This window comes from Hibiscus syriacus, unplaced genomic scaffold, assembly GCF_006381635.1.
Source record: "Hibiscus syriacus cultivar Baekdansim isolate YM2019G1 unplaced genomic scaffold, ASM638163v2 tig00008013_pilon, whole genome shotgun sequence".
NCBI classification, from domain to species: Eukaryota; Viridiplantae; Streptophyta; class Magnoliopsida; order Malvales; family Malvaceae; genus Hibiscus; species Hibiscus syriacus.
Genome location: NW_024062150.1, coordinates 424172 through 438702, shown reverse-complemented (window position 1 = coordinate 438702; position 14531 = coordinate 424172). Strand labels below are relative to the sequence as shown.

The following is a 14531-nucleotide window of genomic DNA, read 5'->3' as shown; positions in this document are numbered from 1 at the left end:
GGTGGAGATTATTGAGAGAACCTTGAATGAAGTAGTCAATGAACTTCAATGCTGAGTTAGTTGAAAAGCCTTGTTTCTCCAGCTTGTTAAAAGGATCACTCAACTCTAATTACCAAATAAGCAAAGACATCCATGATGGCACAAACCACACCAACTTCTGATGTTGATTTTGTTGATGATTTTTACTTCTCAGCACTATTTGAGCATCGAATCTTCCCTCCATCTGACCACAAACATGCTCAAGAGTCGCAGTTTCAAGAGGCTCTCATGTCATGTCATCGAAAGGAAAGAACGCGAAGCGATGTTCACCACGGAACGTTGCCGTTACTCTTACTGTCGCCATTGCATCGGCAAGCATGTTTCGATGAGGGTTGAACAAGGCATGATCATCGTCACATGCCCCAGAGAGAGCTGCAGGCTGTGTTGGAGCTCCATGCTTGTCGACCTCTGCTTCCCGAGGCAGTAATCCATCTCTGTTCTCCCGGAGTTAATTGATGAATCCCTGGTAATTTACTGTGCTTTCAGGGATTGTTCGGCCCATTGTTGAATGCTAGCTAATGATGATGGAGGAGAAGTTATTAGAGAATCTGAGTGCCTCTATTGCCATAGGCTGTTCTGTGCAGTGTGTTTTGTGGCATGGCATACGGGGAATATTGGATGTACAGATTAGGGGAGGCTGAATGAGGATGAAAGAGGGAGAGAAGATCTGATGGTGAGGGAACTTGTCATGGAAAACAAATGGGGTAGGTGCCCCAAGTGCAAATACTACGTGGAAACAACATAAGGTTGTCCACACACGACTTGCACGTCTGTTGGTTCATCATGATGCCATATTTACTTCATTTTGAACCCTATGTTAGAATTAGGTTATGTTGTGGATGCAGATGTAACTTCCAGTTTTGCTATGGTTGCGGAGAAAAATGAACTACCACTCACGGTGGCTGCCAGAGGAATTAAGACTACAACAACACAGCAGTCGGGGATGGATCTAGGGGTGATAGGGAATAATCGCCTCTAAAAATTTATAATTATCATATATTTTAGGTATTTTGTTTATATTTTCTATTAATGATCTATTTTGGTGTGTTAAACAAAGAAAAACTTTTAAATTTGTGAAGGTCGAGAAGAAAGATTGTAGCGAGGTTTTAAACTACTAGTTGGTTCAACAAGACTCAAGATATTTATATATTGGAGCTAAATCATTTTTTTGGTTTAACCATCGTTATTTGGTTTATTAATAAGTTATTTGATATCAAATTTTACATAGATATATTATGGGGACGAGCCTTTCAACTTATTTATTTGATTGACAAATGTTAGGATTTAAACTCATAATATGAATATATTGTCTAATCTTACTAGATTAATTGATTATCGGTGAAGCTAAATTATTTTTAGGGTAAACAATACAAATGATCATTAATGTTTGAGTAAGTTTTTATTTTCACCACTGATGTTTCAAAAGTAACAAATTGGTCACTAACGTTATCGATTATTATAAATTGGCCACTTGATGTTAACCGATGTTACTATGGGTGATAGAAAGTTGACATGGTGTGTTAGCCGCTGATTTGGCACCGTTTGACCATTATTTTGACCTATCCTTCTCTTCTATTTCCACTCTCATCTCCATACTTTTTTTTTAACTCAAAACTCACCATTTTCATTAGTCTTTCTTCTTCGATCTTCATCTGCACCTGGAATTAACTTTTCTTTTGTACGTCTTTTGAGTTGCTTGATTTCGAAAGATAGCACATTACAGGTCATGAAGGAGCATGTTTTATTTTCCTTATTTTCTATTTTCTTACGAACTTCTTGTTCTTGTCTTCCCTTCCAGAAATGTTAATAGAAAAAGGGGGGAAACTCCTTATTGCTTAACCAACCATTGATAGCATATTCCTTTTGTCACATGCAGCAAACTATTGAAGTTATAAATTTGTATTCATAGGTATTTGACCATTGGGATTCTGTGGACTTCTTTCTTTTGTTAGATGTGCAGGAAAATCTTGAGGTGGGAGAGGTATTGGCAGTTGATATGTCATGCATTGTGGCCTTTACAACTTCCATCGTTGTTCAAATCAAATACAATGGTCCAATAAGAAGAGCAGGGTTCGGGGTAAGCCGCTTTCAGTTAGTATATTTCTACACTAGGTATTTGTATATACGGGCCTTGTAAGCTTTGTTGTTGTTCCAATGCAAACTTGCAGGGCAATAATTTGGTTACAGCCGTTCTAACCGGACCCGGAATTGTATTAATCCAAAGCTTGCCATTTCAGCGATTTTCGCAATGAATTGCAAAGTAAAATGTCATACCAGTTGCAGCTTCACCCCAAAGTCCTCCCGCTTCTTCCTCTTCTTTCCCACAATCACCTCCTCCTCTTCACCTGACGCTTCCGCTGCCACCACCGCCATCCCATATTTCCTTTCCTCATACTCGTTCTCGACCTCATCTCTCTTCCTTTTCTTCCTTGTCACATCTTGGACTTTTAGTCATTTGGGTGTTCCTTTATTTTCATAGCTTTTTGCATCAAGACTTGAACTTTCAACACTGCCATTTAAAGGACCCAAATTTAGATTTTCTTTAGATTTCTTCTTATCCATGTTGAGGCGAGCAGATGAAGATTGAGAGAGAAAAATAATTTTAATGAATCTTCCTGTGTCGAAGGGGTAGACAACTTGGTTCAATGTTAAGATGAAGATTGAAGAAGAAAAACTAATGAAAATGATAGGTTTTGAGTTAAAAAGAAGTATGGAGATGAGAAAATGGAGATAAAAGAGAAAGGTATATCAAAATAATGGTCAAACGGTGTTAAATCACCAGTTAACACGTCATGTCAGTTTTTCATTATCCATCGTATCGGCTGTTAATATCAAGTGACTAATTTGTAACAATCGATAACATTAATGATTGATTTGTGACTTGAAATATCATTGATGAAAAAGAAAATTTACTTAAATATTAATGATCATTTGTGTATTTTACCCTTATTTTTAACAATTCATTTTCTTTGTAATCAATTTGCTTGCTCAAATTACCCAATTTGATTTAGTGGTTAAACATTAAACCCTCAGGCCTCACCCACATGTTTCAAGTTTAATATATTTAGCTTATTTAATAAACAAATGATGATATATATCCTCATTTTATTAAAGAATATTAATCTATTAAAAAAATAACACATACTATACTATCTCAAATGTCGTTAAGTACGTAGACGTCGTATCATATGCCATTAACAACAATGATCAAAATAAAAGCGTTTTTAAAATTAAATGACTATAAAAGTTTGATAATCAAGGTACAAATGCCCTAAAAATCAGAGACCATTAGTATAGGTTAACTTTTTTTAACCCACGTCACAATATTGTATTCATATTTAAAAAAAAATTATTTTAGTAATGTGCTCAAGATGGGGTTTCTTTAAAAAAAAAATCTCTTTTTTAGCCGTCGTTAGTATCTTTCGTTTACATCTTTATGATTGGCAAATATTCATTGTTTTTCCTTTATTTTATTATAATATTTTTTTTTATTTTTTTTATTTTAATAATTTTATCTTTATGACATGTTTTCTTCTGCTTTTATAACACATTTTTTTTGTCTTTATGACACATTTCGATCGTTTGAGTGTTCTTTTTATTTATATTTTTTTAGGGTTAGATTTAACATCGCATCACTGATCAAAATAATACTTTATTTGTTATCATGTTAATCATTCATAGTTTTGACCCTCAAATTGGACTTGAATACACGATTTGATTTTGTGGATAGTATTTTCACGTCGTCCAATTCTGATTTGTGATTTGTCGTTGGCTTTTCAATAACTTCATCTATTTTGTAGTTCATTTGCTGATGCGATCTGATCTACTTTTATTTATATTTTATCCGAATTTATTTGGTTAGGTTTTTTAACTTTTTAGGTATCTGAGAGTCTCCTTATCACTCGTAAGTCTACTGAGAAGGACTATCAGACCTTGGTTGAGAAGATTAAAGTTAAGTTGGGACATTGGTATGGTAAGTTATTGACCTTTGCTGGTAGGCTTCAGCTTATTAAGTTTGTTTTGTTTGGCATTGCAATATTTTTGTGCTTGCAGCTCATTCTCCCCTTGGCAGTGATCTCTAGAGCCAATCAATTTTGCATGAGGTTTCTCTAGAAAGGAGAGGATTCTAGTGCTGTTAGTGCTAAGGTAAGCTGGCAGTCTGTTTGCTCGCTTAAATTTGAGGGAGGTTTAGGGTTAAGGGATGTTCATTGTTGGAATAAAGCGTGTGTGCTACAGCTTGTGAGGAAACTGCTTGCTGGTGAGGGTTCCCTTTAGGTAGCCTGAATACATGCTTATGTGTTCCGGGGTGCTGATTTTTAACACTTTGAGAGCAAGATTAACACTAGTTGGAGTCTGCGAAAACTTTTTAGGCTCCGAAAGAATGCCACTCCTATTTTGGCTTCTATTCCTTCTGGGCAACAGGTATCTACTTCTTGGATTTGGGGTGAGATTTGTTGTGTGCATGCTCATGTTTACCATAAGCTAGGATGATTTCCTCTACATATTCCTAGGAATTCTTTTATTAGTTGGTGGGCTATTCTTGATCGTTTGAGTCTTAAAGATAGGTTGTTGAGAATGAGTATTGTGGTTGACCCCCACTATGTTTTGTGTGCTATTCGTTTGGAGTCTAGGAGCCATCTGTTTTTTGGCTGCTCTTTCTCTTGTTCTATTTGGGAAAATATCTTTGGTCTATGTGGTTTTGTTATGCCTATTTCTGGGTGGGATCAAGAGCTGCGTTGGGTTTGCTCTCGGTTGAAGGGTATATCTTTTCAGGTTTTTATCCTGAAGATTGCTCGGTGTAATCTTATATATTTTGTATTGGAGGAGCGTAACTACCGAGTGCTTAGGGGTAGATCTCGGTCTGTTGATGATGCTATGGAGGCTATTAGGGAGGTTGTATGTGTTAGAGCTAGAAGCAGGTGTAATTCTAGCCATGTAAACTCTAGGCTCTGCGCTGCCTATGGTATATCATAAGGTGGTAGTTGTTATTCTCTTGTTTGTATTTAGGTCTCCTGCTTTCCTCGTGGATAATATATTTGAAAGCTTATCCCAAAAAAAAAAAAAAACTTCGTTACCTAAAAGTGGCAATAAGTGGGACCATTACTGGTATATAGTAATTGTCTAACTGGGAGAAAATGATGATGTAATGTACGAACAAAGTGAATTCAATTATTAAAAGAATAATTGTTAACTTAAAGGTTATGAGTTCGAGTACGCTATTGACAAGGGTGATTGAATGTTTATCGTTAAATGATTGAAAATCTTTCAAACAGATACCATGTATTCACCCTAGTAAAAGAAAAATCTTGTAGATCACTAATAGAATAAGTGATGGGTTTAATCTATTTAAATTCTTAAGCTGATCAGCTTATTACAAGAATAATGATAATATTGATACCTTACTACTAAGGGGATGTTTGGTTCAGGGGATCTGAGATTACCGGGGGAATGGAATGTCATTTCCCCGTTTGGTTGGCCAATATTCACAGCCCCCGGTAATCTTTTATTACCAACAGTGATATTTTAGAGGTATATTATCGGGAATGTGATTATCTCCCTTTCCTTAGGTATTGTTGGATTATCAGTGTTTTGGACTAAAATGCCCTTAATTTTTTTTTCAAAAAGATCATTTTTCTGCCGTTGAATAAAAAAATTATAGGAAGGTTAAATTACAAATTTATCTTTAAATTATTTTAAATTTACAAATAAAGTCCATAATTAGAATTGTATATAAAATTTAGGGGTTAAAATAAAATTTTACCATTTCATTAAACCTATTTATCTTTTCAATTTTTGTAAAAAAAATTATATAAATTTTATGAATTTAAATTTTTAAAGAAAATATATAAATTAATTATAGTAAAATTTAACTTGTTAAAAAAAATAAATATATAATAATGATAATTTGGTAAAATATACATTCTAATAATCTTTTATTCCTTTAACCAAACACGATAATCTTACACTCCTGCTAAACGAACCAAACACAAAATACAACATTCTTAGTAATCTTATTCCCGCCGAAAATCTTATTCCCACTGGTAATCTTATATTTCGTGAATCAAACACACCATAAGGAAAAGCAGCTCTTCCCCATTTACATTCTTCGAAGAAGTGACTTGACCTCCATACAAATATACCTGTTTAAGGGGAAAGAAAGTAGAATGAATCCAAGCAGCATTCATGGCTTCCTAAGTTCATCAAATCGGACTTCAAGAACTCTAATTCCACTTTTAGGCACGTTCAATATAAGGGGAAAAAAAAGAAAACCAACAAAATTGAATGCATTCAAACAAACCAATTCATGTTCAGAGTAATACCAATTGTTTGCAAAAAAAAAAAAGGTGAAATATTCCGATGATTTGCTGGAAGCAAGATGGATGATCATCTATACCAGTGTCGGAGCTTGAAAAATCCACAAGCATTTAATTGACCATCAAGCGTACACTTCACTACAAATATTAACTTTATAATGCAGCATTACTTCATTATTAACATGCAATGAGAGCGTGGTAAGCATAGTAACCAGTACCAGCTTCTTCTTACTAGCAAAATTGCACATGCAGAGGCCGGTGTGCACTAACAGGGAAAAGGAAACATGTATAAAAGCATCTTAAAAATATAGGATAAATTACATGTTTAGTATCGAACAATCACTTTTGTTCTGTTTTGGTCACTCAACTATTATTTTTTTGTAAAATCATAACTAATTCGATCACTTACTATTAAAAAAATTAATAAAAATACTGACATGACAGTTTTAATGATAGCAAGATCAAAATCGATAAAAACAACAATGAACTGAACAAATCACGCGAACTCCTCAAAGAAACGGTGATTTTTAAAATGCAGTTGATGTTTTAAGCACACAGAATTTAAGATTCCGAGCAAAAATAACAACAATCATTTCGTTAAAAAAAAAAGAGAAAAAGAGAATGAAAGAGGAAACCTCGGCAGAGCAATGGCGAATCTACCTTAAGATGACCTTATGGAGGCCATTGACGCCTTTACAGTGCTCGACATGCAGCTTCTCGGAAGACATCTACGGAATGCTTCAATTTCTTGCTTGAGATCAATCGCACTTTTAGAAAGATAAATAAATAAGAGCGATTATTTGGGATGGTTTTCGGAGGGGGCAACTAATTAAGGAAATAGTATCATATTGTTATGATTGAGTTTTTCCCTTTTCTATATTGTACTACTACTACTACATTTTAATTTCTAATTTCTTTGTTTCTCTAACAGTATTTTCTTTCGGATTTTTTTTTATTAATTTGGAATAAATAAAAGGTGGTATATGTTCAAATATAAATCTCAAACACTTGATATTGAATGTTCATATACTTAATATTTATAGTGCTCAAACTCGAAACTTTAAGGAATAACAATATTATTTTTATCACAGAAGTCACTTGGTTCATACTAATTTATATTAACACCCATAGGAATTGTTTTTTGAAATGACCTATAGGAATTTCTGAGTAGTGGAAATGGGTGTGTTTGGTGTTTTCATGGAAGGAATGTGGTTGATACAAAAGTTATTTTTTATAATAATGTTTGGTATAAGTTAACTTGAAAACTTATACTAACACCTTTAGGTCATTCACCGTAATAGATTTAAAAAGCAAGATTTTTTTTCATGTTAAAAAAAGCTAGATTTTTTTATCCTTTGATTATATCACATTTTAAAGAATTCTTTTTCATGTAAATATTTTATTTGATAAAGATAATCCAATAAACTCTAGATAATCCAATAAATGTGATTTCTTTAAAGTCTCAATTGTAATTATTGAATCTCTTTAATTTTGGTATTTTCAAATTTCTATCATCAATTCATCAAATCTCTTTCCCTATTTTTCATATCAATGAAAAATTTTATCAACGCTATTTTTTCTCTCTTCAAATGTGACACTGTAATCTGATACGACTTGAAGATCGACTGATTAGAGTATTACACAAGACCTCCGTGATGGCTAAGCAAAACATTTACTTTAAAAGAAGTGCTTGTAAAAAATCATTTTAAACTATTCATCAAGTTTATAAAACAAAAGCGTAGTGATGAGTTTACAACAATGGGAAACTCCAAAAAATATATCTTAAAATAATACAATCGGGTATTTAAAAATGGAATTACGACTGAAATACAAGAAGGTCTATGAATAGCATGCCCTCAAATAAAGACTCAAGATATACTCTGTTGTTCTAGTTGTCTGGAATGTTAACTGTGTGATAAACTATCAAATGCTTTTTCTAAGAACCTGTGTACGAAAACAAATTCCGAACACAGAGCTCATTAGCTCAGTGCCACACTAACAACTAAACCATACTACATATGTTTATCAAATGATCATGCTAGCAAGTATTAAGCATACTCGTCTGCTTCACACAATATTGAGGTAGGCATTATGGTGTGGTCGGAGAGTTTTGCTGCATCTCGAGACATACACTCCTCTAACCTACCTAGAATGAGATCTATAATTTCTACATCAGAAACAAGTCCCAACTAACCCATTTTTTGTGAGTGCATGAGTCTCGCGCCCTAGTTAGCCATTAAAGTGCATGCCTTGCGCACTTGTTGAGGTATATCAGAACATTCTATGCAAACAAAATGACCGTCATACTACTAGAGTAACTCGGGTGTTCTTGTAATTTCCTAAGCATCATTCAAAGCAAATTTTATGTTAGCCTAATTGAATCCTAAAACCCCTCTTTTTACTATGTTTTGCTTTTGAAAATACCACATGCACACAAGAATGGTACTGGAAATCGAAAGAAAACAAAAATAAGGATACCTTTGAAATGCTTTTGATTTTCTTTATTTCTCAAATTGTTGATGGCCTCCTTTTGTCACTGGAAATTTTTTTGGGTTTTAAACCCATTCTTACAAGGGTTACATTTGTAAAAACTAAAAAAATGTTTTTTTTTTCTAATTTCTTATTGTTTCCATTGCTTGCATGACTGATGATGAGGTCAAATCGATCAATTTGGCGTTGTCTAGAGGCCCTCATGGGTGCTGGAGGGGAGGAGAAGGTGGGGGACCACGATTGACTCGATCGCTGACATGGAATAGAAAGGTCATAGGCTCATAGCTAGCAGCGCGGTTTGAGGTTACTGTTGAGGGTCTTAAAACCCTGAATCATGGAGATCTGAACTGTCGAACCGTAAAACGATGGGATTTGAAAGGCGGTGACAACTTAGATTAGGCTTTCTCAACAACCCTAACACTTGGGCTTCTTCAAATAGGCCTTTGAGTTGAACGAGTTAATGGATGTAAAAGGTTTGGGGTTTAAGGGGTCAAGGAAAATGTGTAAATGTACTTTTAATAAGCATGGACTCTTGTGACTTAAAAATGATGATTACACTTATATTTCTCACATACACAAAGTCACAATTATTTATCATTAATTTTAGTGTTTGAGTTATATTAAAGATTATTCTTAAGATTTTATATAAGATTATATTTTTAAATTCTTTCTTTTGATTTTTATATATTTCTTAATTCTAAATAAGGTTATTCTTTTATTTCTAAATGTTATGTTATATATTGAGAAAAATATGTGGAAAAATATTAATGTTGACACTATCATCAATGATTTTGCATCAAGAAATGACCGAATGTAATATTTTTTTTATAAGTATTTGTATGCTTAAATATATTTATAACATTTTTGATATTATAATAAATTACTATTTGTTTAATTTAATAAAAAATCTAATAGAAAAATTTAAATTACATGTTTATTAATTTTTATTCGAGTTAGGGGTCCATCTTTTTATTTTTGTCCCGAGTAAAATTTAATTTCTAAATTACTTTTTTTCTACACCTGCGGTATATTACACAACTAAAATCGGTATATTGTTCATTCAAATGCTTCCTTAAACAGTATATTACACAACTGATACTCAAAATCAATCCGACTGAAAATACGAGGGACCACTAAGGTGGTTTATTTAGTAAAAAATACAAATAATTCTATTATAATGAGTCTTCAAGGTATATAATTTACTATATTGTGCGAAAGCAAACAGGCATTCGGAAAAGAACCCACATATACACTATCTGCTCCCTGTGTTTCTCTGACCAAAACTGAAACCCCACTTATTTGGTCGAAATAAACTCCAACTTACAAATAGCTGACTGAATTGGTATCCACATGTTTTGTATATAAACCCTTCGCTGTAACCTTGTCTGAAACACCACCAACTTCTTATTTCTCAACTTACAGAAAAAAAATGTTTCCCATGTCTTCTCCAGCTGTTTCATTCTCCTTTTTGTTTTTGTTTCCGTTATTAGCTGCTGCTGCTGCTAATTTAGACATCGACAAGATCCTCAGCGACTACTCGGACCTGTCGGACTTCAACAACATGTTGAAGGAAACGGGCGTTGCAGACCAGATAAACAGCATGCAAACCGTCACTGTTCTTGCTGTTTCTAATGGAAATCTGGGTGCACTTTCAGGCCGATCTTCGGAAGACAAGAAGATGGTGATGAGCGTGCATGTGATACTCGATTACTACGATGAACTCAAGCTCAATAAATCGACAACTAAGCATGCAAAGATTCTCACCACGCTTTACCAACAAACCGGGAAAGCCCGCAACCAGGTAAGCAGGGATGGAGGGAAGAGACGGATGGAGACAGTTATCCCTAAAAAAAATTTAAAATTATCATTTATTTTATATTATTTTATTTTCTATTTAAAATCTATTTTTGTCTATCAAATTTAATAAGTTCATCGTTTATTAAAATTATATAAATTTATCCTAACATAAAATCCTACCTCGGTCATGCAGGTAGGTTTCTTGAACATGACGAACACGGGGAATGGTCCAGTGGTGTTTGCATCGGCTGCACCAAACTCTCACCTTGAAGCTCAACTTGTTAAACAAGTTACTTCTAAACCTTATGATATTTCCGTGATGCAAATCAGTAATCTTCTTAATGTAGCCTCCATTTCGCCTGCTCCGTATACCGCTCCTGTGGCTTCGCCTCCGAGGAAGGTGCTAGCACCAGCTCCAGCTCCAACACCGAGTCTCGACGTCAATGAGGAGGAAGACATCAAGTCTCCAGCTTCATCGAAGACTAGACCGAGCAAGGGATCGGCGGTAGCTGCTGCTGATGCTCCTGGTAGCGAGGAAGAAAAGTCTGATGTGCCTGTACCTTATGGGGATTATCTGGCCTCGTCCATTCTTATCGTTTTCACTTGCGCTTGGTTGTTGGTTACAATGGTTTGAGTAGATAGAAAGTTTGGGTTCATTTAATATTTGAAATTTTGGTTTGTTTTCACCTCGGCTGTAATTCCATTTTTTTCTTCAAAATGTTAATAAATTCAGGCTTTTTGTTTCTGATTCGTTTTAGTGAAGAAGTGAACGTCATCGTCATTCTGCCTCACAAATTAATCTAATTTCGGATCAAATTAATTAACTGGAATTTTCACTTCGAACCCAAGTCGTGAGAATGACCGTAAACTCAAATCAGCTCTTAGCTCAGCTGGTCACGATATTATTTTTTAAGATAAATTGATAATTTTACAAGATAAAATCGATATCAAAGTATTTTTAGTAACTTCGAAATTTAAACTGCTATTTATATTCAAGGGGAATATTGATACCTTAGAGGTTAGTATCGATACTCAATGTATTGTACCGAACCAAGGGAATTTTATGAGGATTTCGACATTTTTTTTGGTACTGATACTTAATAAGAGTATTGATACTCAATTTTTAGTATCAATACTCATGTGGGTGTATCCAAGGGCGGATGCACTGAGCCCCCTAAGGGGCCACACTACAGCAAAACTGATATGCAGCGGCGTTTGGAGAGAAAACGCCACAAAAGTAAAACATATAGCATCATTTACAATCGTAGTGCCACAAATTGATACTTTAGCAGCGTTTGTTGTAAAAACGCTGCAATAGAGTTGACATATAGCGGCGTTTTTACAACAAACGTTGCAATAGGGTGGTTTATTGCGGCGTTTTTTAACAAACGCCGCAATAGAGTGGTAAATTAGCGGTGTTTATACCACAAACGCCGCAATAGATTACATATATAGTGGCGTTTATTCCTAAAACACCGTAATAGTGTTAATCAATAGTGACGTTTTTAGAAAAATGCCGCAATAGTTTTAATCAATAGTGGTATTTTTTTAACAAACGCCACAATAGTGTAATCAATAGTGGCGTTTTTTTGTATAAACGTCACAAAATGTTAAATATATAGTCCTCTTTTTCTCTTACCCGAACCCTAAAATCATTTAAACTCTTCTTCCCTCAAAGCTTCTTCTTTGGAACAACAATAGCTCTCAAACGATTCCTACAGACGTCGTCGTTTGTATGTCCCGGCGGCCAAATCGGGCCTCTCACCGACAAACTATAACACAACTGCACGGTTTGATCCCTCTTATCATTAATGATCTTTTTCATTTTTTTGGTCTTCTGAAAATGGGGAAAACCCAAAAAGCTAATGTATTTGAGAAAAAAAGAGCAGATGTTGCCTTGACTAAGAGAAATTATCGTCGACGGAATGTCTAAGTGGCGTATTTGCTCTGATGATGGATCAAATTATCGTTGGGAGGATATCGGTCCGGTCTCGCCGTTAAAACTGGATGATGACCCGAAAGAAACTCCTATTGCTCCATACCCTTCTATGGCCGATCTCCTTTTTGAAGGTAACAATCTATTAATCTTTCAGCCGCTATAATTTGTTTTTTACGCTCTGTCGAATTTCATATATTGTACGCATATAGGATCTTCGAAGCTTATTGAGAACGATGATAGATGAGTGGATAAATACCCGGTGTTTAGAACTAAATTTGGTAACTCTGTGGCGTTGAAAGAATCTTCAATTGCAAAAGCAGTATCTATCCTCAATGAAGATGAAGTTGCCTCTACTGTTACTCCAAGTAAACATTTATATCATCTATTTAAATTTATTTTAATTTTTATTCAGATCGCAAGCCACCTACAATCAAGTTTCATACTGTAGGTGGAAGGTCGTTATCTGTTTCAAGAAAAGCACTGAAGCGCGCAAGGACTCTTCTTGGTGAACCGGAGGTAGGAGATTTATTTGGTGAAATGGATGAAGAGTTTCTCCATATAGAGTTTACACGGAGGAAAAACTTAACGATACGTCTTCAAACAAGGAAAACAACTTTCCTACGTCTTTTCCCCATGAATGAGCACAACTAAATTCTACTGAACAATATGGTGAAGACTGTTTATGTATAACTTTAATGTTTCTAAATTGTAATGTATTTTGTTGCTAAGTATTTTTATGCATAACTTATGTCTTAATTAAAATGTATGGTTTTTGTCAATATGTAAAATCAACTAATGTTTCTCCATATAATGTTTATACATATATCAGTCAGTTTAGTTGATGTACAGTAGAAATGAAATATGTAAAATCAACTAATATTATCTAAATAAAAGGTAATTAGCGGCGTTTGTATCCAGAAATGCCGTTATTGATCTAACATTTTGCGGCATTTGTATCAAAAAATGCCGCAAAATGGTTGTATATTGTCATTTATAGCGGCGTTTTTTAATCAAACGCTGCAAAATACTCTTAATTTAGAGGCGTTTGTTACCAAACACCGCTAAAAAGTTGTACTTTAATGGCGTTTTTGACATAAACGCCGTAATAGAGTTGTAATTTAGTGGCGTTTTTGTAATAAACGCCGCAATAGTATGTCCCTTAGTGGCGTTTTCACAATAAACACCTCAATAAAATAGTTCCTTTGCGGCGTTTTTAATATAAACGCCGCAATTGTCCTTTAATTTATCAGATATCCCCAATTTTGCAGCCCGAATCCCTTATTTATCTTATCCCCAGATCTTGTTCCTCAAATTAGCAGTGCATACTTGAGAACAAACAGTTAGTATATACAACAACTTCTCTTTATTTTGCCAATCCACTTCCTTTTCTTCTTTAGGTTTCTCATTCCTTTTCTTTCGCTTTTGGTTCCGAAAATCAGTGTTTTAGATGAGCTCTGCAAACTCCTCTGATCTTCAACACATTCAGGTAAGAACAACTTCTTATTCTTCGATGCTTGTATGTTGATTGATTTGATGCTCAGTTGTTAGATTGTTCTGCTAAAAAATTATGGAATGTAAACAAAATTTTGAGCTTACTTGTAGAAATTATTCCGGAAATACAATTCGTACAAAATAGGAAAAAAATCATTTAGGAAGGACAATAAAAATGTGATTTTCGGAACATGTGAAATCATCATATTATTAATGTTTACAATTTATAATAGATTATTTGTCAAAATTAATTGATAAAAATAGTATAACTGAAAGCATGTTACTTTAATGAAGTAAATTTTAATATTACTATGGTTCACATCGGTAAATGCAAAGAACGAACAGAAAGTAAGGCTTGGGAAAAAAATGGAAATTTAATTCGTACTGTAATGTTTGGTTTGGTTTTCACTGAATTCAATTTGGGAAATTTTGAGGGTATTCGATTTGGTTTTCACTTCACT

At 34.3% G+C, this 14531-nt stretch overlaps 2 protein-coding genes and 1 pseudogene across 2 annotated transcripts; all 3 read left to right on the top strand.

Annotated features, from left to right (window-relative positions):
* Window positions 1-235: 235 nt before the first annotated feature.
* Window positions 236-957, top strand: LOC120201932 (annotated as a pseudogene).
* A 3463-nt stretch (window positions 958-4420) lies between these two features.
* On the top strand, window positions 4421-5013 carry LOC120201931. Its single transcript, XM_039202448.1, has 2 exons — window positions 4421-4461; window positions 4566-5013. The coding sequence occupies exons 1-2, from the start codon at window positions 4421-4423 to the stop codon at window positions 5011-5013; spliced, it is 489 nt and encodes a 162-aa protein (XP_039058379.1).
* Window positions 5014-10250: 5237 nt separating this feature from the next.
* On the top strand, window positions 10251-11274 carry LOC120201930 (fasciclin-like arabinogalactan protein 14). The gene is made up of 2 exons (XM_039202447.1): window positions 10251-10644; window positions 10834-11274. The coding sequence occupies exons 1-2, from the start codon at window positions 10273-10275 to the stop codon at window positions 11272-11274; spliced, it is 813 nt and encodes a 270-aa protein (XP_039058378.1). The 5' UTR covers window positions 10251-10272.
* Window positions 11275-14531: the final 3257 nt, after the last annotated feature.